Source organism: Culex pipiens, chromosome 1 (genome assembly GCF_016801865.2).
Source record: "Culex pipiens pallens isolate TS chromosome 1, TS_CPP_V2, whole genome shotgun sequence".
Lineage (NCBI taxonomy): Eukaryota > Metazoa > Arthropoda > Insecta > Diptera > Culicidae > Culex > Culex pipiens.
In genome coordinates, this window is record NC_068937.1 from 18,757,625 (window position 1) to 18,780,232 (window position 22,608).

The 22,608-nt window shown below is 33.4% G+C and overlaps 2 protein-coding genes across 2 annotated transcripts in view; one reads left to right on the forward strand and one right to left on the reverse strand.

Annotated features, from left to right (window-relative positions):
- LOC120415631 (uncharacterized) overlaps positions 1–22,608 on the reverse strand; it is a 29,971-nt gene that overhangs the window by 472 nt on the left and 6,891 nt on the right. The window contains exon 3 of the mRNA XM_052707470.1: positions 18,644–18,893. Coding sequence (XP_052563430.1) covers positions 18,644–18,893 — 250 coding nt within the window. The remainder of the gene's footprint in view (positions 1–18,643; positions 18,894–22,608) is intronic.
- Positions 13,696–22,608, forward strand: part of LOC120415625 (beta-mannosidase) — a 165,835-nt gene continuing 156,922 nt past the window's right edge. The window contains exon 1 of the mRNA XM_052706557.1: positions 13,696–13,785. The gene's annotated coding sequence lies outside the window, so the exon portion shown is untranslated. The remainder of the gene's footprint in view (positions 13,786–22,608) is intronic.

The window sequence follows — 22,608 nt, forward strand, 5'->3', positions numbered from 1 at the left end:
GTTGTTGTGTGTGGTGTTGGTGTGTTGTGTGGTTTTGTGTGGTGTTGTGGTGTTGTGTGTGTTTTGGGGTTGTGTGTGTTGGTGTGTGTGTTTGGTTGGTTGTGTTTTTTTGGTGTGGTGTGTGTGTGGTTGTTTTGGTTTGTGTGTGTTGGTTGTGTTGTGGTGTGGTGTTTGGTTGTGTGTGGTGTGTGTGTGTGTGTTTTGTGTTGTGTTGTGTGTTGTTGGTGTGTGTTGTTGTGTTGGGTGTTTTGGTGTGGTTGTGGTGTTGTGGTGGTGTTTGTGTGTGTGTGTGTGTTGTTGTGGTGTTTGTGTGGTGTTGTTTTTGGTTTTGGTTGGTTTGTGTTTGTTTGTTGTGTTTGTTGGTGTTGTGTGTGTGTTTGTGTGGGTTTTTGTTGTGTTTGTGGGTGTTTGTGTTGTTGTTGTTGGGTGTGTTGTGTGTTGTTTTTGGTTGGTGTTTGTGGGGTTGTGTGGTTGTGTGTTGTGTTGGTTGTGTGTTTTGTGTGTTTTGTGGTTTTGGTTTGTTGTGGTTGTGTGGGGGGTTGGGGTGTTGGTGTTGTGTTGGTTGGTTGTTGGGTGTTTTGTTGTTTTTGTTGGTTATTGTTGTGTTGTTGTGTGTGGTGTGGTGGGGGGTGTGGTGTGGTTGTTGTTGGTGTGTTTGTTTGTGTTGTTTTTTTGTGTTTTGTTGTTGTTTGTGGGTGTTGTGTTTGTGGGTTGTTTTGTGTTGTGTTTTGTTGTGGTGTGGTTTGTTGTTGGTTGGTTTGTTTGTGGTGTGTGTTTGTTTGTTGTTGTGTGTTGGTGTGTGTTTGTGTGTGTTGTTGTGGGTTTGTGTTTTTGTGTTTTGTTTGTGTGTGGTGGGTTGTGTTGGTGGTGGTGTGTGTGTGTGTGTTTGTTGTTGTTGTGTTGTTTGTTGTGTGTTGGTTTGGTGGTGTGTGTGTGTTTTGTTTGGTTGGTGGTTTTTGTGTGTTTGTTGTGTGTGTGGGGGTGTGTGTTGGTGTGTGGTTGTTGTTGTTGTTGGTGTGTTTGGTGTGTTGTGGGATGTGGGTGGTGTGTTTTGTGGTGTTGGTGGTGGTGTTGTGTTGTGTTTGTGTGTTGGTGTGTGTTGTGTTGTGTGTGGTGTGTGTTTTGTTTGTGTTGTGTGTGTTGTGTGGTTTGTTGTTTTGTGGTTGGTTGGTGTTGTGGTTGTTGTTGTGGTTGTTGTGTTGTTTGTGTTGTTGTTGTTGTGTTTTTGTGGTGTGTTTTTGTGTTGTGGTGTGTGTTGTTTGTGTTGTTTGTGGTTTTGGTTTTTGTGGGTGTGGTGGTGTGGTTGTGGTGTGTGTTTGTGGTGTGGTGTGTGGTGTGTTGTTGTGGTGTTGGGTTTGTTTTGGTGGTTTTGTGAGTGTGTGTGTGGGTGGTGTGTGTGATGTGTGTTGTTGTGTGTGTGTGGTGTGTGGTGTGTGTTGTGTTGGTGTGTTGGTTTGTTTGTGTGTGTTTTTTGGGTTTGTTTTTGTGTGGTTGGTGGTGGTGTGGTGTTTGTTGGTTGGTTTGGTTTGTGTTTGTGTGTGGTTGTTGGGTGTGTGTGTTGTGTTGTTGTGTGTGTTGTGTTTGTTTTTTGTGTTTGGTTTTGGTGTGGTTGTGTGTGGTTTGTTGTTTGGTGTGTTTGGTGGGTGTGTTGTGTGTGGGTGTTTGGTGGTTGTGTTTGTGTGGGTTGTTGTGTTGGTGTTTTGGTTGTTGTGTGTGTGGTGGTTGTTGTTGTTGTTTGTGTGGTGTTTTTTGGGTTGTGGTGTGTGTGTTTTGTGTGTTTGTTTGTTTTGTGTGTGTGTTGTGTTTTGTGTGTGTTGTGTGTGTGTGGTTTTGTTGGTTGGTTTTGTTGTTTTGGGTTGGTGGTTGTGGTGTGTGTGGTGTGTGTTGTGTGTGGTTTGGTTGTGTGTTTTGTGGTGTTGGTGTTTTGGTGTTGGTTTGTGTGTGTGTTGTGTGTGTTGTGTGTGTTTGGGGGTTGTTTTGTGGTGTTTTTGTGTTTGTTTTGTGTTTGTTTTGTGTGTTTTGTTTTGTTTTTGTTGTGTTGTGTTGTGTGGGTGTGTTGTGTTGTGGTGGTTGTTTGTGTGTTTGTTTGGTTTTGTTTTTGTGTGTGTTGTTTTGTGGTTTGTGGTGTGTTTGGTTGGTTGTGTGTTGTGTGTGTGGTTGTGTTGGGTTGGGTGTTGTGGTGTTGTGTGTGGTGTGTTGGTTGTTGTGTTTGTGGTGTGTGGTGTTGTGTGGTGTGTGTTGTTTTGGTTGTGGTGTGTTGGTGTGTTTGTGTTGTGTTTGGGTGTTGTTGTGTTGTTGTGTGTTTGTGTTTTTGTTGTGGGTGTGTTGGTTTTTTGGTTGTGTTGTGGTGTGGTGTGTGTTGTTGGTTGTGGGGTGTGTTTGTGTTGGTGGTGTGGTGTTGTTTTTTGGTGTGTGTGTTGTGTGTGTGTGTGTGTGTGTTTTTGTGTTGTGGGTGGGTTGTGTTGTGTGTGTGTTGGGGGGTTTTTTTGTGGTGTGGTTGGTGTGTTGTGGTGTGTGGGGTGTGTTTTTGTGGTGGGGGTGGGGTTTGTGTGTGTGGTGTGGTGTGGTTGTGGTTTTGTTTTGTGTGTGTTTGTGTGTTTGGGTTGTTGTATGGGGTGTGTGTGGTGTTGTTGGTGTTTGTGTGTTTTGTGGTTGTTGTGTGTTTTTTTGTGGTTGTGTTTGGTGTGTTTTTGTTGTTGGTTGTGTGTTTGTGTTGTGTGTTTGTGTTGTGGTGTGGTGTGGTGGGGTTGTGTGTTGTTTGGTTGTGTTTTTTGGTGGGGTGTTGTGTTTTTGGTTGTTGTGGTTGTGTTGTGGTGTTTGTGTGTGGTTGTGTGTGGTGTTTTGTTGTTGTGTGTGTGTGTGTGTGGGTGGTGTGTGTGTGTTGTGTTTTGTGTGGTGTGGTGTGTGGTGGGTGTGGTTGTGTTGTGTGGGTTTGTGTGGTTGTGGTTTTTTTGTTTGGTTGTGTTTGGTTTTTGGTGTGGTTTTTGTTGGGGTGTTGGGTTTTTGTGGGGGTGTGTTTGTGTGATGTGGGTGTGTTTGTGTTGTTGTTTTGTTGGGTGTTGTGTGTTGGGTTGTTTGTGTGTGTGGGTGGTTTTTGTGTGTTTTGTTTGGTGTTTGTGTTTGTTGTGGTGTTTGTTGTGTGTTTGTGTGTGGTGTGTTGTGTTTGTTGTGTGTGTTTTGTGGTGTTTGTGTTTGTTTGTTGTTTGTTGTTTGTGTTGGGTGGGGGGTGGGGGGTGGGTGTTGGTTGTTGTTGTGTGTTGTGGTTTGTTGTTTGGTTGTTGTGTTGTTGTATGTGTGTTTTGTGTGTGTGTGTGTGTGGTTTGTGTGTGTGTGTTTGTGTTGTGGTGTGGTGTGTGGTTGTGTGGTGTGTGTTTGTGTGTGTGTGTGTGTTGGTTGTGTTGTTGGTTTTGTTTGGTGTGTGGTGTGTGGTTGTTGTGTTGTGGTTGTGGGTGTGTGTGTGTGTGGTGGGTTTTGTTTGGTTTTGTTGTGTTGGTGGGTGTGTGTGTTGTGGTGTGGTTTGTTGTGTTGGTTGGTTGGTGGGTGTGTGTTGTTTTTGTGTTTGTGTTGTTGTATGTGTGTGGTGGTTGTGTTGGTGTTTTTTGTGTTGGTGGTTGTTTGTGGGTTGGTTGTTTTGTGTTGTTTGTGTGGTGTGTTTTTTGTGGTGTGTTTTGTGGTGTTGTGTGGTGTGGTTGTGTTGTTGGTGTTTTGTTGTGGGTTGTTGTTGGGTGTTTGTTGTGTTGTGGTTGTTATTGTGGTTGGTGTGTGGTGTTGGGTTGTTTTTGGTGTTTGTGTGTGTTTTGGGGTGTGTTTGTTTGTTTTGTTGTTATTGTGTGTGGTGTTGGTGTGTGTGTTTGGGTGGTGGTGTTGTGTGTTGTGGTGTTGTGTGTTGTGTTGTTGTTGTTTGGTGTGTGTGTGTGTTTTGTGTTGTGTGTGGTTGGTGTGTAGTGGTTGTTGTTGTGTTTTTGTGGTTTTTGTGTGGTGGTTGTTGTGTGGGTGTGTGTGTATTGTGTGTTGTGTTGTGGGTGTGGTGGTTTTGTTGTGTTGTTTGGTGGAGTGGTGTTGTGGTGTGTGTTGTGGTGGTGGTTGTTGTGGTTGTGTTGTTGTGTGTTTTGGTTTTGTGTGTTGTTGGTGGTTTGTTGTTTTGTTGTGTGTGTTGTGTTGTGTGGTGTGTGTTTTGTTGTGGTTTGTTGTGTGTGTTGTGGTGGTTTTGGTGGTGGTGTTTGTTTTGTGGTGTTGTTGTTGTGTTTGTTGGTTGTGGTGGTGTGTGTTGTGTGTTGTTTGGTGTTGTGTGGGTGTGGTGTGTTGTTGTTGTTGGTGGTTTTTGTTTTTGTGTTTTTGGTTTGTGTTGGTTGTGTGTTTGTGTGTGTTGGGGTTGTTTGTTGTTGGTTTGTGTTTGGTGTGTTGGGGTTGTGTGTGATTTGTTGTTTTGTGTGTTGTGTTGTGGTGTGTGTGGTGTGTGTTGGGTTGTGTGGTGTGTGTGTGGTTTTGTGGTGTGTTTGTTGTTGTGTGTTGGGTTGATGTGTGTTGTGTTTTTTTGTTTGTTGTGTTTGTGTTGTTGTGGTGTGTGTGATGTGTTGTTTTGGTGGTTGTGTTTGGTGTGATGTTGAGTAGATAGTTAAATTAATGAGGCTGTTTTGTTGTGGATATAATGAATATATAATAGATATTAATAATATAATAATTTTTTAATAATAAATTTTAAATATAATATATTAAAATATATGATATATTTTTATAAAAAAAATTCATACAAAATATATAACAAAATAGATATATAATATATATAATTACTATATATAATATAAATTATATTAAATGGAAATACAATATATAATATTATATAAAAATATAACAATATAATATAAATAATAGCTATTATATAATTAATATGATATATATAACAATATATGTAATAAAATATATATAATAATATATTATATATATAATTTATTAATTTAAATGATATATTTATATTTTATAAAGTTTCAAAACAGTTTAATGGGAGCGTTGACAATTTCCGATGACAGCCCTTTTCGTCGATTGAACGGAGTTTTTGAGGTTTATTTAAGGAGGTATTACACTGCATCAAATTTTGTTTTTAAACAAACGCTTTTTCTGTTTGACAATTCACCCAAATATCTGAATTGCGAATTTGTCAAAAACTAGTTTGACAGGCAGGCTGTCAACAAAAAAAATATAGATCAAGATTGATGTAGTGTAATACCCTCTTCAAAAATTTCCCTTTATTCTGAATTTAGCTTATAATTCACAATCAATTTCAAAGTAATTTTTCAAATGGGTGTAATCTAGGATGGAGCCAAACTGTTCTTACAGACTCACTCCACTGAATGATTGCATTAAGCTTGAGTGAGATGAGCAGTTTGTTTACAGTCAAATCACGCCCTATTGAACATTATTTAGGGAGCGTTCTTTTATTACGTAACACGCATTCCATCACTTTTTTCTTTCCACTCCAAACTGATCAACAATATCAAATAAAAATTAAGAGGTAAGTAATACGTTAACACAAGCAGACAACACAAAAGGTAATGAAGGATAGATATTTAAGGTCTGGCAGCACTGGCAAAAGTTATGAGAACTTAAATGGAAATTGAAACTTTTAAAGCTGGAAGTTGATAATTCGAATAAAAATCGCTTCCGGAAATACAATTTTGGGTTTAAAAAAACCTATTTTATGAAAAAATTTAGATCTGGCATCACTGCCATTATTTATTATTACTTCAGTGGAATTTATGTAGCTTTCAAAGGTTGAAAATTGTAAATTAGAATAAAAATTATTTCCGAATTTCTTCTTGACTATCATTGAATACCTATGTATTTGAAAAATCAATTTGATGAGTTCTAAATTATGAAGATCTGACAACACTGCACTTTGTTCCAGATGGCAAAATTAAGTGGAAAATGGATTTTCCGAAAAATGCTGATGATTTGGAGCTTTGGTGTCTTCAGAAGAGTTGTTGCAAATGGAAAGGGGCAACTTATTGGTTTGGTTGAAAATTAGGGTGGTTCACGATTGGGATGATTCTGAAAATCTAACTTTCCAGGAATATTTTTGGGATGTTATTTTATCTTTTAGAAACTTGTTGGGCTTGCCAATTTAAGCAACTTGTCGAAGATACCACAATTTTATGCGCCATCTACGCCTACGACAAAAAATAGAGGAAACATCATAGCAACCCTTCAAAAATAAGTTTTTTTTTAGCGTAGCAATTCAGGACTAAACTTAAAAGAAAAGTTTTGTTGTGGGCATTTTTGGAGCTCAAAAAGAAGAAAGATTATAATTTTTTGGCATTTTTTGCCTATTTATTTTTTTAACCCCCTAAGTAACATTTTAACGTAAAATCAAACAATACTTCAAGCCAACAATGCCATTCTTTTCTAAGCAATCCAGATAGAGCTTATCCTTCCGGATTCCAAAAATAAAGCCATACCAACGAAAGCAAATCCGAATTGAAACGGCTGTACGAAAATTGCACCCTGCACTCTAATTAGCATCGAAGCAATAAATTACTGAACCTTTCGTTGAGGCAGAGGTGGCCACCCCGCACTCTGGCTCGTAATCCCCGGCACGATCCCTATCGAATTTCCATATACACCACACACGGCCAAATCCAACTCCCTAAGGGAGACCTGGGAAGACTTGCTGCTCCAATAACCACTAACGAAACCCCAGAAATTTCGGCTCTCGCCCCACCCACGCACGAATTCCAGGTGGGGTGAGCCCTAAATCAGCCTTAATTCGCAGCTCGATTGATGTGCACAACTGTGACAGGTATTACAACAAGCCGGTCAATCGATACTTTTGTGTCTGAAGTGGTGCAAACTAACTGATGGCACTCTAAATCGGTTTAATCTTTAATCTGTTTTGAGCTTGTGCCATAAAAATGATAACGGTTAGCACGATATCCACATTTGCTTCAAGAGACTTTCGAGTGGCTTCGAAGCACTACTTCTTTTGAAAAGTGCAAGACTTGATGGAACAAAACGTGCAGCTAATATGGGGATGCACTCCAAAAGAGAATTAGTCTCAATTTTCACACAGCAGCGCGGTGGTGCAAGTGCACTTTTGAGGTAGTACTTGAACCCTCCCCGGAGAGTTGCGGTTCAACGGCCATCCTAGACATGGGGCAAAGACAGCTAAGGTAAGTGCAATATGCAATAGTGCAAGCTGTGCGTTATCAAATTACAGGCACCTCTGTGGGCTGGCTGATAAACCTCCTTATGAGACTGTCTATTTGGTGTCTTCTATTAGGACCGTTTAGTTCAATGACACCTTGCTACTGTGGTTGAAGAAAAGACTTCGTTTAGCTAAAAGGGCAGAGGTTAATGGTAACCAAACCACAATCAATTCTTTAGAAGGTTTGTCAGGTGTTTTTAAAAAATAATACTATTACATTCTTTCAAAACATTTTTTTTTTGTTATTTAAGGTATTTTAAAATTTTTACAGACAAACAGAAGTAAATCTCTTTTAAATTTCATCAATCAGAAATTCAACAGTCAATTGAAATGGTCGGAAACTCATCACATCAATTTTAATTTTTTTTTTTCCTGTATTAACAGAGATTATCAAACACTTTGACGGATACGGAAGTTCACTAATGGATGTAGTGATGATTGTTCAACGGATTAAAAATTTTTTTAAAGGGTTTTAAGCCCTTTCTCCTTTTCTTTTGCATTTTCATTAAACAATGGAAATTACTGTTTTTTTGTTCAAACGCTTATTTGCTGGTTTTAAATCGAGATAATCTAAAATATGGATTTTAATATACTATTTCTAATACAGTATTTGTTTGGTCCAAACTGACTGGTCAATCGACTTAGAAAAACAGACAAACGTTAAAAGCAAAACAATACGAAAAATTTTGAGGAGTTGGTGGATTCAAAATTCTAGGTCACACTTAATGGAAACTTGAAAGCATTTTGACAACTTAAACTGTTTTATTCATTTGTGGACTGTAACAAGATTGCACAAATACTTAAACTTATTTAGAGATACCGTGAAGAATTTCTCTTATCCCCTTAAAAAAGTGGAGCAGCAACATTTCCAGTCTTCCAAATTTCCTTTTCTTGTCACTTGGTGTGCAGTGCATGGAGATGGGTAATGATCGTGGAGTTTATAAGAATCTTTTCTGGTAGAATTGCTGTTAAATATCAATTCCTAAGCAACCTAAATTGAAAAAGTATGCTGAAATCCAGGCTGCATCAAGATTGTTAATCGATAGAATTATCGTCGATAATATTATCGTCTAACGATAACGATAGTGGTTATCGTTATCGTCGGCATAATTTGCAATATGGGTATCAAACGAAGTGACACATTACCTGCATTTTCACTGTTTTAATGTTTTTTGCATGAAATACTAAATTTTTCACAAAATACCGTATTTTCTCGAAAATATTCAATTTTTTTAAATTTTTAATATGGGTATCAAACGATTCGAAATTTTGCATGCATTTTCACTGTTTTAGAGTTTTTTGAATGAAATACTTAAATTTTCACAAAATACCGTATTTTCTCGAAAATACTCAAATTTTTATAATTCGCAATATGGGTATCAAACGATTTGAAATTTTGCATGCATTTTCACTGTTTTAGAGTTTTTTTTAGTATTACATTCAAAAAACTCTAAAACAGTGAAAATGCAGGTAAAGTTTTGTTCAAAAAACAGTGAGAATGCATGCAAAATTTCGAATATTTTGATACCTGGATTGCGAATTATAGAAATTCAGTATTTTCGAGAAAATACGGTATTTTGTAAAAAAATAGTATTCCATTCAAAAAACTCTAAAACAGTGAAAAGGCAGACAAAATTTTGAATCGTTTGATACCCATATTGCGAATTATATAAATTTTAGTATTGAAAATACGTTTTTTTTAATTTAAATATTTCATTAAAAAACTCTAAAACAGTAACAATGCATGCAAAATTTCGAATCGTTTGATACCCATATTGCGAATTATAAAAAAATAGTATTTTCGAGAAAATACGGTATTTGTGAAAATTTTAGTATTTCATTCAAAAAACTCTAAAACAGTAAAAATGCATGCAAAATTTCAAATCGTTTGATACCCATATTGCGAATTATAAAAAAAATAGTATTTTCGAGAAAATACGGTATTTTGTGATTTTTTTAGTATTTATACTTTGAAACTTACCATATTATCAAAAACATATTTTCTGAAAGGATGCTTCAAAATTCAACATAATTTGATTGGATTTGGTCAATTTTAGAAATATATTAAATATAAGCTATCGTCCGTTATCGCAGATAAAATTATCGCTGGTAGAATTATCGGAATAACAATAACGATAGATTATCGTTAACGATAGAACTATCGTTATCGTTATCGCACCTAGATAATTTTATCGTTAACAACCTTGGCTGCTATCTGCTAAAAATCACTGTAAGGCGGAGCGAAAGATTGTACAAATACTTGGAATTTGTCAAAAGTTGTCATTTGACAGCAACATAAATAAAGATGGGGTAGTTGTCAATCTTCACTAACTCAATATTGCCTGCATACATCGATGATCTTATTGCTAACTCGATGAACTCTCCTTCGAATTTCAAATTTCAAGAAAAATAAAAACATAAAAAATAAGGTTGTTTTTTGTTTGTCACACTCTAGGCACACCGGAGGAGTTGCTATTTATTTTAAAGAGTCTATTCAAATTAAAGTTTGTTTGAACGAGTTTTCGAAAAATAACTGGTTTTTGGGAATTACTGTTGAAAAAGGCATGAAGACGGGTAAATATGGAGTTGTGTATCACTCGCCAAGCTCTAGTGACCAGCGGTTCATCCAAATTTTAGAAAATTGGCTAGAAAATTTTATAGATATGAGTATATTAAACCTAATAACTGGCGATTTCAACATTAATTGGCTTGATGAACATAATTCTGCACATCTAAAAAGTCTTACAGACTATTTAGGTCTAACACAAAAAGTAACTGATTTTACAAGAATTTCTAAAAACAGTAGAACGTTAATTGACTGTGTTTTCTCTAACATCGATAATGTTAAAGCTGTCGCTCAAAGTGATTGGAAAATAACAGACCACGAAACATTGGTTATTACAATTTCTAATTTTAATTTGGAATCATCGAATGATCGGATCAAAATTAAGTCTTGGCAAAAATATACACCTTCAGTTTTCTGTGATCTTTTAGAGAGACAAGTTAATTTAAGAACTTTAACAGGAGAACTCAACTTAAAAACACAAATTTTGACAAATACCTTGAAAAATTGTACAAATGAATTAGTAACTACGGAGTACAAAAATATGAAAGATTCAAACAGTTGGTATAATGGTGAACTTTTAAGATTAAAACAGAAACGAGATCAACTTTACAAGAAATTTTGTCAAACGAATAATCCTAGACATTGGAATAAATACAAAATTGCAAGAAACAAATATACCAGAAGTTTAAAAACAACCAGAAGTACAGATATTCAAAGAAAGATAGAACAAAATAAAAATAATAGCAAAGAATTATGGAAAATATTGAAAAAATTAATGAAATCAAAAGATAGCCTTCCAAGAACCATTCTTTTTGGAGCTATTGAAGAATGTTCCGATGATGCTATTGCTAGTGAATTTAATAATTATTTTATTGACAGTGTTGTTAAAATTAATGAAAGTATAGATAGAACAGAAGAACCTGTTGAAATCAGAAATTTGTTAAATAGAAACTGTAAACTGGAAGTTTTCAATCCTATAACGTATGTTCAACTTAAAAAGATTTGTTTTGATTTAGGAAACTCATCAGGAATTGATAACGTAAATTCAAAAATTTTGAGAGATTGTTTTCATGTCATTGGTCACACTTTGCTTGAAATTATAAATGAATCCCTTTTGTCGGGTCAAGTTCCAACAGTCTGGAAAGAATCTTTAGTTGTTCCGATTCAGAAAGTCGTTGGTACAAAAAATGCTGAGGAGTTTCGCCCTATCAATATGCTTCATACGCTGGAGAAAATTTTAGAACTTGTCGTGAAATCTCAGTTACTTGAATACTTGAAAGAAAATAAATTATTAATCCCAGAACAGTCCGGATACCGAGAAGGTCATTCTTGTGAAACTGCGTTGAATTTAGTTTTAGCAAAATGGAAAGAATTTTTCGAAAACAGAATTTCTACTTTGGCAGTATTTTTAGATTTAAAACGTGCATTTGAAACTATATCCAGGCCATTATTATTACAGACACTCCAGCATTTTGGTGTTGAGGGTTCAGTTTTCAAATGGTTTGATAACTATTTGAATTTTAGAACTCAGCGTACTATTTTTAATGAAACTATTTCAGAATCCAGGGAAAACAACCTCGGTGTTCCTCAGGGAAGTGTCTTAGGGCCCATATTGTTCATAATGTACATTAACGACATGAAATTAATTTTGAAACACTGTGATATCAATCTTTTTGCGGATGACACTGTTATTTTTGTTGCTGCTAAAAATCCAACTGACGCTATATTGCACTTGAATGAAGACTTAGATGCACTTTCGAAATGGCTAAAATTTAAACAGTTGAAATTGAACATAAATAAAACTAAATACATGATTATTTCACCGCGACATCAAAACCTTGAGAATGTGCAAATTTTAATTGATGGAGAACAAGTTGACCGGGTTAATTCAATAAAATATTTAGGGGTTACCATTGATGAAAACTTGAAATTTAACATACATATTGAAAACATAATTAAAAAGATAGCAAAAAAGTATGGAATTATGTGTCGTCTAAGAAATGAACTTAACCTTCAGAGTAAGATTCAGCTTTACAAATCTATAATCTCACCACACCTGGACTTTTGTTCATCGATATTATTTTTGGCAAATGAAACACAAGTATCTAGGCTTCAACGATTGCAAAATAAAATAATGCGATTAATTTTAAAATGTAACAGATTCACTTCACATTTGTTCATGCTAGATGCCCTGCAATGGCTGTCTGTGAAGCAAAGAATAATTTTTTCTACTATGATTTTTGTGTATAAGCTTATAAATGGTTTGCTGCCTAGATATTTGTGTGATCGAATTTTAAGGGGTAGTGATATTCATGATCATTTTACAAGAAGTGCAGGTGAGCCTCGCACTCCAAATTTTTTATTTGGGGCTGCTCAAAATTCCTTGTTTTATAAAGGTGTAAATATTTTCAATTCGATGCCCCGCCAGATTAAACAATCAACGACAATAGCAGAGTTCAAAAGACGGTGTTGCTCGCACATTAAATTAGTATTTTAAGTTTGACTTCATATAATTATATATTGACGGAATTCTAAAACGAATGCACAAGTAAATTGCTCTGTATGACCACATGATGATGATGGATTTTTTTTTGTTTTTTGAAATGTTTAAATTAGAGTTAAAAAAAAATGAGAAGTCTACAAAGGTTTGAGAATCGCGCGCGATATGCAAATATAATGTGCCTCTTAAGTTGACGATGATGAAAGTAAATGTTTTTTTTTTACTATGTATGATAAAAATTGGTAGTTGCTCTGAAGACAGGAGAGCTCGGAAGGCTATAGGGAAAACTAGTTTAGTAGGTTTTGGCGGTCGAAAGATAGGGTTTCGAAAAGTACAAGTCTTCAGGCAAAACTCGTTACGTACACTCTGTCAGGTAAAACAGTAGGGTGCGATTTCGGGCAATGTCGCTGTAAGCTTGGCACTTAGTAGCAACCCAGTTCAGATAGATACAAGTAAAACTATATGTGTTCCGAACAGTAGTTAGTACCAAATGCGATTCCTTGAAGCTGATACAGTTACAGGCCTACCAACTAGTAATCTACGAAAGTAAACTGTAATGACAGAGTTAATTGAAAGGCTAATTTATATTTGCTTAGAAAATCAGCTCGTTTTTTCATAACTGATTTTAATGTTAACCCATATTATCAAAACGATAACTCGTCCAGCTCAAACCTTTGTAGGGGTAAGAGGTGGGACCATCATCATCATCATCAAAAAATACTCTAAATATTCTGTTCTGGAAAAAAGTTCCAAATATTTTAGGAAAAAATTTAAATATATTCCTAAAGTTTTATGTTTTTTTATCTGTGATCCCAAAATTCGTCAAGAGACTAAGCACTATTTGATAAAAATGCAAAAAAAAACCATCATTGTTTCCAATTTTTAAGTTAAAAAGGACATCAATTTAAAAAAACAACATACGTTTTCACATTCGTTCACATTTGACGGAATTTGATCCGTAAGTATTGAAATTTTCATCTTTTTTTTTGTATTTTTCAAAATATATTGATTTTTGGATGCCAGTATAAAAAACTACTTTGTAGTAAACCCTAAAAATCAGCTGTAAACGCCCACATCCAGTCCCATCGGCAGTGCCATCGGAAGCAGCTTAAGGCCAGTAGTCACTTGTACTTTCGTTTTGCTAATTTTACACAAAGTTCGCGGGTGGACGAGCTGCCGCGCTCCTATACAGTGTGTGTGAGTTATAATATTGTGTGGAAGCACTACAAAGCATCAATTACTCGCTAGTACCATCAGCACCGGGTTCGTTCGTCGAAAGCCAGCCAGAGAGAATCAAGTAAAGTGCCGTCAAACAGCAGAAGCTCGGAACAATAAGCTTCGCTCGCAAGTGCACAAGTACAAACTTTCATCCGAGGAAAAAAATACCTTTAGGGAAAAATAAGGGAACATTCGCTTTAGTCACTGTTTGACATCGGGCCGGGTCGGAACAAGTTTAGTCGCGCGCTCTCTCACCCATCACTACTTGTCGTGCCACCAGAAGAAAGTGGTTGGAACAAGACAAAAAACGGAATAAAAAGAACAAAAAAATACACAGGAAAGTGCAAAGGTTATCGGTTAATAAGCATAATCAGCAGTGACCGAATCGGAAAACAACAACTTACAGTCAAAGTGTAACACCATCGAAAAGGGCACGCGATTAGTAAACTGAGCATAACTGACTTTTTTTGAAAGCTACTTGATGTTTGCCGCCAACCACCCAGAAAAGAAAGGTCAAATTACTTTCGAGTGAACTCAGTGAGCAATTTTATTTGCAAATACAGCAAAAAATAAATAAAATAAAACTAAGTGCACTCAATATACGCGTGAGATCATAATCAGAAAAAAAACGCAAAACGGCATCTCGTTCCACATTGACTTAAATTAGCACATGAATTAAAAATTGCAACAAACCAACAAAACTAATCGGTCGCGCCGCGTGTGCCGAAACTAAGTGGATTAGACGCGACGCGACACGGTGGTGGAGAAATAGTGCAATAAAAATTGTGATGTATACCAGCTGAGTTCGAAATTGGAAGAGGAAAAAGGCAGAACTAAACCTCGGTTTTTTGACAGTAATTTAACTGCAAGGGGTGTCGCACGTTCCCTTGTTGAGATACCAGAGTCGTGCTTCTTCGGTATCTAAGAAGTAGAGTGATTTGGATCACGCACTAATTGCTCCGGGATTTGACAATTGTTGGAAACACAGTTATAAAACCCGCCGACGGTATTCAAAAAAAAAACAATTCCAACTTAAGCATGGAATATTTTTTTATGCGGTTGTATTTTTAAAATTTGAATTTTTTTAGAGATATTACCAAGATTTGTTTGAACCACTTCAATTATTTTTATAATATATATGGCGGTCATATTCATAGGTCATTGGGATAAAAAAAAGTAAATTTTTCCCATGACCCATGAAAAGTATCGGGGCCGCAATTACAAAGCAGATTCACTGGCTATTTCTTAACTTAATGTCAAAATTTTAATTCTAATGTTAACATTCCATAGGTCGCCTTCCCTAGGTGTCGTGGTAAGGTCCAGCTTGTGATGATACACTACCTATCATTTACTAAGCAATCGATTCCAGAAGAGAAAAGCATCCTGCAACAATACTGTAAAAATAGTCGAATTTTGTTGTAAAATGTTTTGTAGATAATACCTTGAGCGATGAAAAAAATAGTGCCCGTCATTTTGAAGATACTAAAATGTATGTAACAAAAATCTTAGTGGAAAAAGCTCGGATTGATATGCACCGTTAAGTCGCAAATTGTCTAAACATAGATTTTTAGAAAAGTTGAGATGTTGATAAAAAAAAAGGCATTTTACAAGACTTTTTTTTATAAAATTTTGAAATCATGCTGTTTATTTTTTTATATTTCTTTGCTCCCTCTTAACTTTTGAAACGTACAAGGAACAAAAACCATAAAGGAACATTAACAACTAAATGAAATAAAGCATAAAACTAAAATATTTGTGGTTTGGTTGAGCGTTTTAGCAGAATGCATTACTATGAATACAAAGAGACGAGTTGTTCCTTTTAATTCCGCTATATATATATAGCGGAATTAAAAGATGCAACTCGTCTCTTTGTATTCATACTAAAATATTTGTTTTTTTTTTGTTTTTGTAAACCTAAAACAATTGAAAAATATACAGTTAAACATCTTCAGTCATGCCTATTTGTCAATTCTCTACGAAATTAGGCTTTTTCAAACATTATTTTTTATTTATTTTTTTGTGCCTTCCGTATACCTAAAGAAACTATTTTGCATCATCTGTTTTTCCACATAATTTCCATACAAATTTAGCAGCTATCCATACAAAAATTGTATTTTAAAAATTCAAAAATATGTGAGTTTCGAAGGAGTTTTTTTATTGATTTGGTTTCACTAGCAAATTTGAGGACTACACCGAAAAAAATTATATAAGCACTGAAAATTGATTTTCAAAAAATCACTATTCAAAATAGACCATTTTATCTAAATTTACTTTAGCTTTTTGATTTAAAATAATATTACACATACTTTAACTTTTTGATTTAAAATAAGATTATACATTTAAAAATTAAGTCAAAAATAGTTTTAATTCTATCCGATTTGTATGAAAAATAATGTTTAAATTGTGCTTTAATTGTGCCGTTGATGGTTTTTGCTTATTCTTGAATTTTCTGAATAGGTGGCATTTTATGTCCCCTGAAAAAAAATATTAAAAAAAAGTGTGTTTAAATATCAGTTTTCTGTGATAAAAAGTAATTCAAATATTAGCATTTTCCTTGCATCTTTTTTTTTCTGTTGACCTCTCCATATTTATAACTTTACCGAAGGCAAGAAATCGATCAACAAATTCATATTTTTGAATTTTCACATACCATTTTGTATGGAAAATTATGTGAATCAGAGCGTCCAATTTCCCGGGGATACAAAGATCCCGGGAAACGGGATTTTTTAAAGGTTATTCTGTTCTTGTTGTTGATGAATATTTTGCATCACAATAGAATATGCAGGGCTGAGCTGTAGGTTAGTCGAGGTTAGTCGTCGACTAACAAGTTCTTTACAAATAATGTCGCCCTCCTTAAACAATTTGGCGCCCTCAGCAGGGCCCAAGAGAAACTTTGCATTTTGCAAATTTGCCAAGTTGCCGATTTGTGCTGCGCCTTCATGAAAAAGATATAGCGCCCCCTCAGGAGGCCCCAGGGCGCCCAAAATGCCATTTTTTGCAAATTTCAAAAAAATGCCTGAGGGAGGAATATGACAACGACTTCAATGGTTAAAATAAGTGTCAGGATCAATAAATAGCTTAACTGCATGTAAAAATTCATACAATGTCAGGAAAATGAATATTTTTAATTTTTTTTAGCTGTCATTCGAAGTGTACAATAAATCAAACAGAAAAGAAAATTATTTATTTTTTCAAAGTGTTTGGACAGTGATTAAAATGAATCCATACTCTCTCATGAAAATTCTTTAAAACTTGCTTTTGTGACCAGTTTGAGACAGTGTGATTAAGATTGACTTGACACTTAAAAAAAACATTCAGAAATTATTTTTTTCATGACAAATATCTTTTCTAGAACAAGTCATACTGGTTTCAGCTCTTAAACAAAATAGTTAATCTTTTTTGTTTTTCGTTGAAAATCTAACTTCATGTGTTTGTTTACTTGAAACAACTAAATGTTTTAAATAATAAAAATAAATTTAAATTTTGAATTTACCTAAAATTTTTAAAATATGTTTTCATTTTTTCACAAACAAAACAAATTCTTCTTGCACAATCCTATTCGAGGATTTAACATAAGAGCAGTTCTCTATTTAAACCGGAAAATGATTTAATTTGTATTTTTTGATTTGGCACAAACTTTGTGGGCGCCTTCCCTATGACCAAAGAAGCTATTTTTGTGTCATACAAGTCTCCTTACAATTTTGGCAGCTGTCCATACAAAAATGGAACGTAAAAATTAAATTCAAACAGCTGTAACTTTTGAGTGAATTTTCTGATCAATTTGGTGTCTTGGGCAAAGTTGTAGAAATTGTTGAGGACTATTGAGAAAAAAGTAGGTACACGGAAAAATAAATTTGCCGATTTTTAACCCACCGGAGGTCACGTACGTGTACTTTGTACACAGTTTGTAAGGGCACTTGTAAGAAAGGCGAAAACACGCGACTTCCCGAAAGTTAATTAACTTTTTTTCACCAAAACTCAATTTTCTAAAATAAGCAGGGGCGCCGACTCTGGGGGGGCACGGTACTTTTTGCCCCCCCTAAAATTTGGCTGGGGGGGCAGCCCATACATTGTGCCCCCCCTGAAATTTTGGAAGAAAAATATTCTTATATCAAATATATAAAAAAGGTAATAATTGAAAATAATATCTAAAACTTAAATGGAACATTGTTTGTACACACGGATAGAATTCTTGTAAGTTTTGAAAGAAATCGTTTACAATTTTCTGGATTTAGATGCTTTTTTCTAAATCGACAACGTTTTATCTATACCAATGTGCTCTCTAGGAAAATCAGTAAGCTTAGAACAAGAGCACAGAGGCATCGGTGAATGATTTGAGAGATGTCGTCAACATAGATTTTACGGATTTGCTCATAAGATTTCTATCTGTGCATGTTGTTCCAAAAACAAAACCAATGTACTTTTCCCATAGCACTTCATCTACAATCAAACTTACGCAAACTCTTGCGAAAACAATCATCAAGTTTTCAAACGCAACATTCTAAAATTCTTAAATTCTAAGGTTCTATAATTCTAAAATTCTAAAATTCTAAAATTCTAAAATTCTAAAATTCTAAAATTCTAAAATTCTAAAATTCTAAAATTCTAAAATTCTAAAATTCTAAAATTCTAAAATTCTAAAATTCTAAAATTCTAAAATTCTAAAATTCTAAAATTCTAAAATTCTAAAATTCTAAAATTCTAAAATTCTAAAATTCTAAAATTCTAAAATTCTAAAATTCTAAAATTCTAAAATTCTAAAATTCTAAAATTCTAAAATTCTAAAATTCTAAAATTCTAAAATTCTAAAATTCTAAAATTCTAAAATTCTAAAATTCTAAAATTCTAAAATTCTAAAATTCTAAAATTCTAAAATTCTAAAATTCTAAAATTCTAAAATTCTAAAATTCTAAAATTCTAAAATTCTAAAATTCTAAAATTCTAAAATTCTAAAATTCTGAAAGTATTCGCTTTGCACAGCGTAGAGCATGACTCGGACCGGGTAGTCCCAGGGTCGGCAAGCTACTGGGTGATTCAAGGGAGACGGTGAACAAACAGAAAAACACTACGATTTTCGTCTTCAACAACAGCACTTTATTGCGGGATGGTGTGAATGTGGGTGTGGGGGTGTTTGGTGTGGGTAGTTCAGGGGCAACCTTACCATGCAGCTCAGCTGGATCTCGCCAGATGTTCGCCGGCAGAGGAGCTTCGGCGCTACCACTCTGCGGCTTCGTTCCGTCCCACGGTTGGGGGGGGGGGGGGTCCTGGGCTTGCTGGCTTCGGCGATGGCGGTTGTTCCCCAGCTGCGATCTCCGGTCTTCGTCGCCGGACGCAGCTTCGTACTGTGGCCTTCGGGCCGTTTTCGGCTTCGGCTTCCGTGCCGGATGTGGATGGACGACCAGCAGGCGTTGCTGGCTTCGTAACGGGCAGGTGTCTTCTCTCCTTGTCGAATCGGCAAGCCCCGGAGTCCACCGATTTGGGCTCGCCGAGAGAGGCCCTCCTTAGCGTTTAAGGCCAGCGGCCTGAGGGTAGTCGTCCTTGGCGTTGATGGCGCGGGGAGGCGCCAGACGACGGGGGTGGTCCTATTACGGTTAGACGTGGGCAAATGCCATACTGGACTTACGATGCCCAGGCCGACCAAACCGAGATGGACGCGCGCTCGCGGAACCTCCGGGTCCCGCCTTGTGTGCGGCAATTGACGACCAACACACTGAGGAGCACGTCTTGTCCACTCGGACACCTGATTGGAAGAGGCCGATTTTTCCCCAAAATCGGCTCCTTGTTGGTTTTCCCGAGTCCATTTTCCCACCAATTTCCTTATGTCATCTGGACGTTTACATAATCCCCACCCTGGGAAATTGGTGGGCTTCAGCCTCGCTAACACTAGTAAAATTAGCCCCCTCACTACTGTAAAGTGTAGTGAAATGTGAAGGGACTACTGAAGTTGAAGAGGTAATTCGTCAAGGGTTGTGACCAACGGTTACAATTCTAAAATTCTAAAATTCTAAAATTCTAAAATTCTAAAATTCTAAAATTCTAAAATTCTAAAATTCTAAAATTCTAAAATTCTAAAATTCTAAAATTCTAAAATTCTAAAATTCTAAAATTCTAAAATTCTAAAATTCTAAAATTCTAAAATTCTAAAATTCTTAAATTCTTAAATTCTAAAATTCTAAAATTCTAAAATTCTTAAATTCTTAAATTCTTAAATTCTTAAATTCTTAAATTCTTAAATTCTTAAATTCTTAAATTCTTAAATTCTTAAATTCTTAAATTCTTAAATTCTTAAATTCTTAAATTCTTAAATTCTTAAATTCTTAAATTCTTAAATTCTTAAATTCTTAAATTCTTAAATTCTTAAATTCTTAAATTCTTAAATTCTTAAATTCTTAAATTCTTAAATTCTTAAATTCTTAAATTCTTAAATTCTTAAATTCTTAAATTCTTAAATTCTTAAATTCTTAAATTCTTAAATTCTTAAATTCTTAAATTCTTAAATTCTTAAATTCTTAAATTCTTAAATTCTTAAATTCTTAAATTCTTAAATTCTTAAATTCTTAAATTCTTAAATTCTTAAATTCTTAAATTCTTAAATTCTTAAATTCTTAAATTCTTAAATTCTTAAATTCTTAAATTCTTAAATTCTTAAATTCTTAAATTCTTAAATTCTTAAATTCTTAAATTCTTAAATTCTTAAATTCTTAAATTCTTAAATTCTTAAATTCTTAAATTCTTAAATTCTTAAATTCTTAAATTCTTAAATTCTTAAATTCTTAAATTCTTAAATTCTTAAATTCTTAAATTCTTAAATTCTTAAATTCTTAAATTCTTAAATTCTTAAATTCTTAAATTCTTAAATTCTTAAATTCTTAAATTCTTAAATTCTTAAATTCTTAAATTCTTAAATTCTTAAATTCTTAAATTCTTAAATTCTTAAATTCTTAAATTCTTAAATTCTTAAATTCTTAAATTCTTAAATTCTTAAATTCTTAAATTCTTAAATTCTTAAATTCTTAAATTCTTAAATTCTTAAATTCTTAAATTCTTAAATTCTTAAATTCTTAAATTCTTAAATTCTTAAATTCTTAAATTCTTAAATTCTTAAATTCTTAAATTCTTAAATTCTTAAATTCTTAAATTCTTAAATTCTTAAATTCTTAAATTCTTAAATTCTTAAATTCTTAAATTCTTAAATTCTTAAATTCTTAAATTCTTAAATTCTTAAATTCTTAAATTCTTAAATTCTTAAATTCTTAAATTCTTAAATTCTTAAATTCTTAAATTCTTAAATTCTTAAATTCTTAAATTCTTAAATTCTTAAATTCTTAAATTCTTAAATTCTTAAATTCTTAAATTCTTAAATTCTTAAATTCTTAAATTCTTAAATTCTTAAATTCTTAAATTCTTAAATTCTTAAATTCTTAAATTCTTAAATTCTTAAATTCTTAAATTCTTAAATTCTTAAATTCTTAAATTCTTAAATTCTTAAATTCTTAAATTCTTAAATTCTTAAATTCTTAAATTCTTAAATTCTTAAATTCTTAAATTCTTAAATTCTTAAATTCTTAAATTCTTAAATTCTTAAATTCTTAAATTCTTAAATTCTTAAATTCTTAAATTCTTAAATTCTTAAATTCTTAAATTCTTAAATTCTTAAATTCTTAAATTCTTAAATTCTTAAATTCTTAAATTCTTAAATTCTTAAATTCTTAAATTCTTAAATTCTTAAATTCTTAAATTCTTAAATTCTTAAATTCATAAATTCTTAAATTCTTAAATTCTTAAATTCTTAAATTCTTAAATTCTTAAATTCTTAAATTTTTAAAAAAATATTTGTTGTCAAAAGCATTATTTTTAAATTTTCGATTTATTTAAACATTGAATTTTATTGTTATTTCTAAATTACTGATTGTTTGAATTTCTGATTTCCTGCTTTTGATTTCCTAACATTTTCAAGCCATGAGCTTATTTAACCCTACATTTTTTATACTATTATTTTTTTATGTTGGAATATTGAATTTTGTGTGTTTTTTTTTTTCTAAATTGCAGATTTGAAAAATGGATGTTTTTTTAAATGTGTATTTTTTTTTTATTTCTGAAGATCTAAATTTTGGCTTTTTACTTTTATTTTTATTTTTAGAGTATTTGTATTGTTGAATTTCTAAATATATGATTATTTTTTTTATTGACTGTTACTTCTAGAAAATAAGTGACAATATGCCTATGAGAAGGAATTCGCCTTTCACACATATAAAAAAATCCCCCTAATTAACATTCTCAATCACGTTTTAATAAATTATTATTTTCAAAAAAAACAAAAAAATTCCGGATGAAAAAAAATCGTATCACATCGTAATAAAATTATCAAAATTCGTGATATACAAGAAACATTAACATCTAAACGCCACTCTTACCTATCGATTTCGGAAAACAACCGTGCCCCCCCAACATTTTGGACTAGTCGGCGCCCCTGAAAATAAGTATTTTTTTTTATTTTCAGGATTTTTTTATATGTTTTAGGGGACAAAAATCCGCATTTTTTGAGCCATAGAGAAATATGGTCAAATAATCTGCCGCCGAGTTACGATTTTTTCGATTTTTTTTTAAATAGTGATTTTTGGAAAAAATAGTGATTTTTGGAAAAAATCGAAATTTCATACAAAAAATATTTTGACCTGATTTTATGTAAAATTTATGTAAAATTGAATTTGTGATTTTTAAAAATAGTGACCATGAGTGACCATCTATTATTATTTATATTATTTTTGAAAAAAAAACAGAAAATTTGCTATATAATTTTCTAAGAGACATTCAAGATTGAACCTCTGGTGGCTAAGATACAGCAGGCTTATAGAAAAAGAAACAGGAAAGGTTTCCAAGTCTCACCCAAACAACCGACCACGTTCTAATGTCGATATCTCAGCAACTAATGGTCCGATTTTCAATGTTAAAATATGAAACATTCGTGAAATATCCGATCTTTTCGAAAACAATATTTTTATTTTTTTTATCAAGACTAACATTTTGAAAGGGCGTTATATTGAATATTTAGCTCATAAGCCTTAAAAATAAAAAAAATGTGAAGAATTGATTCCATTTATTTCAAATAAATTAAAACAGATGAAT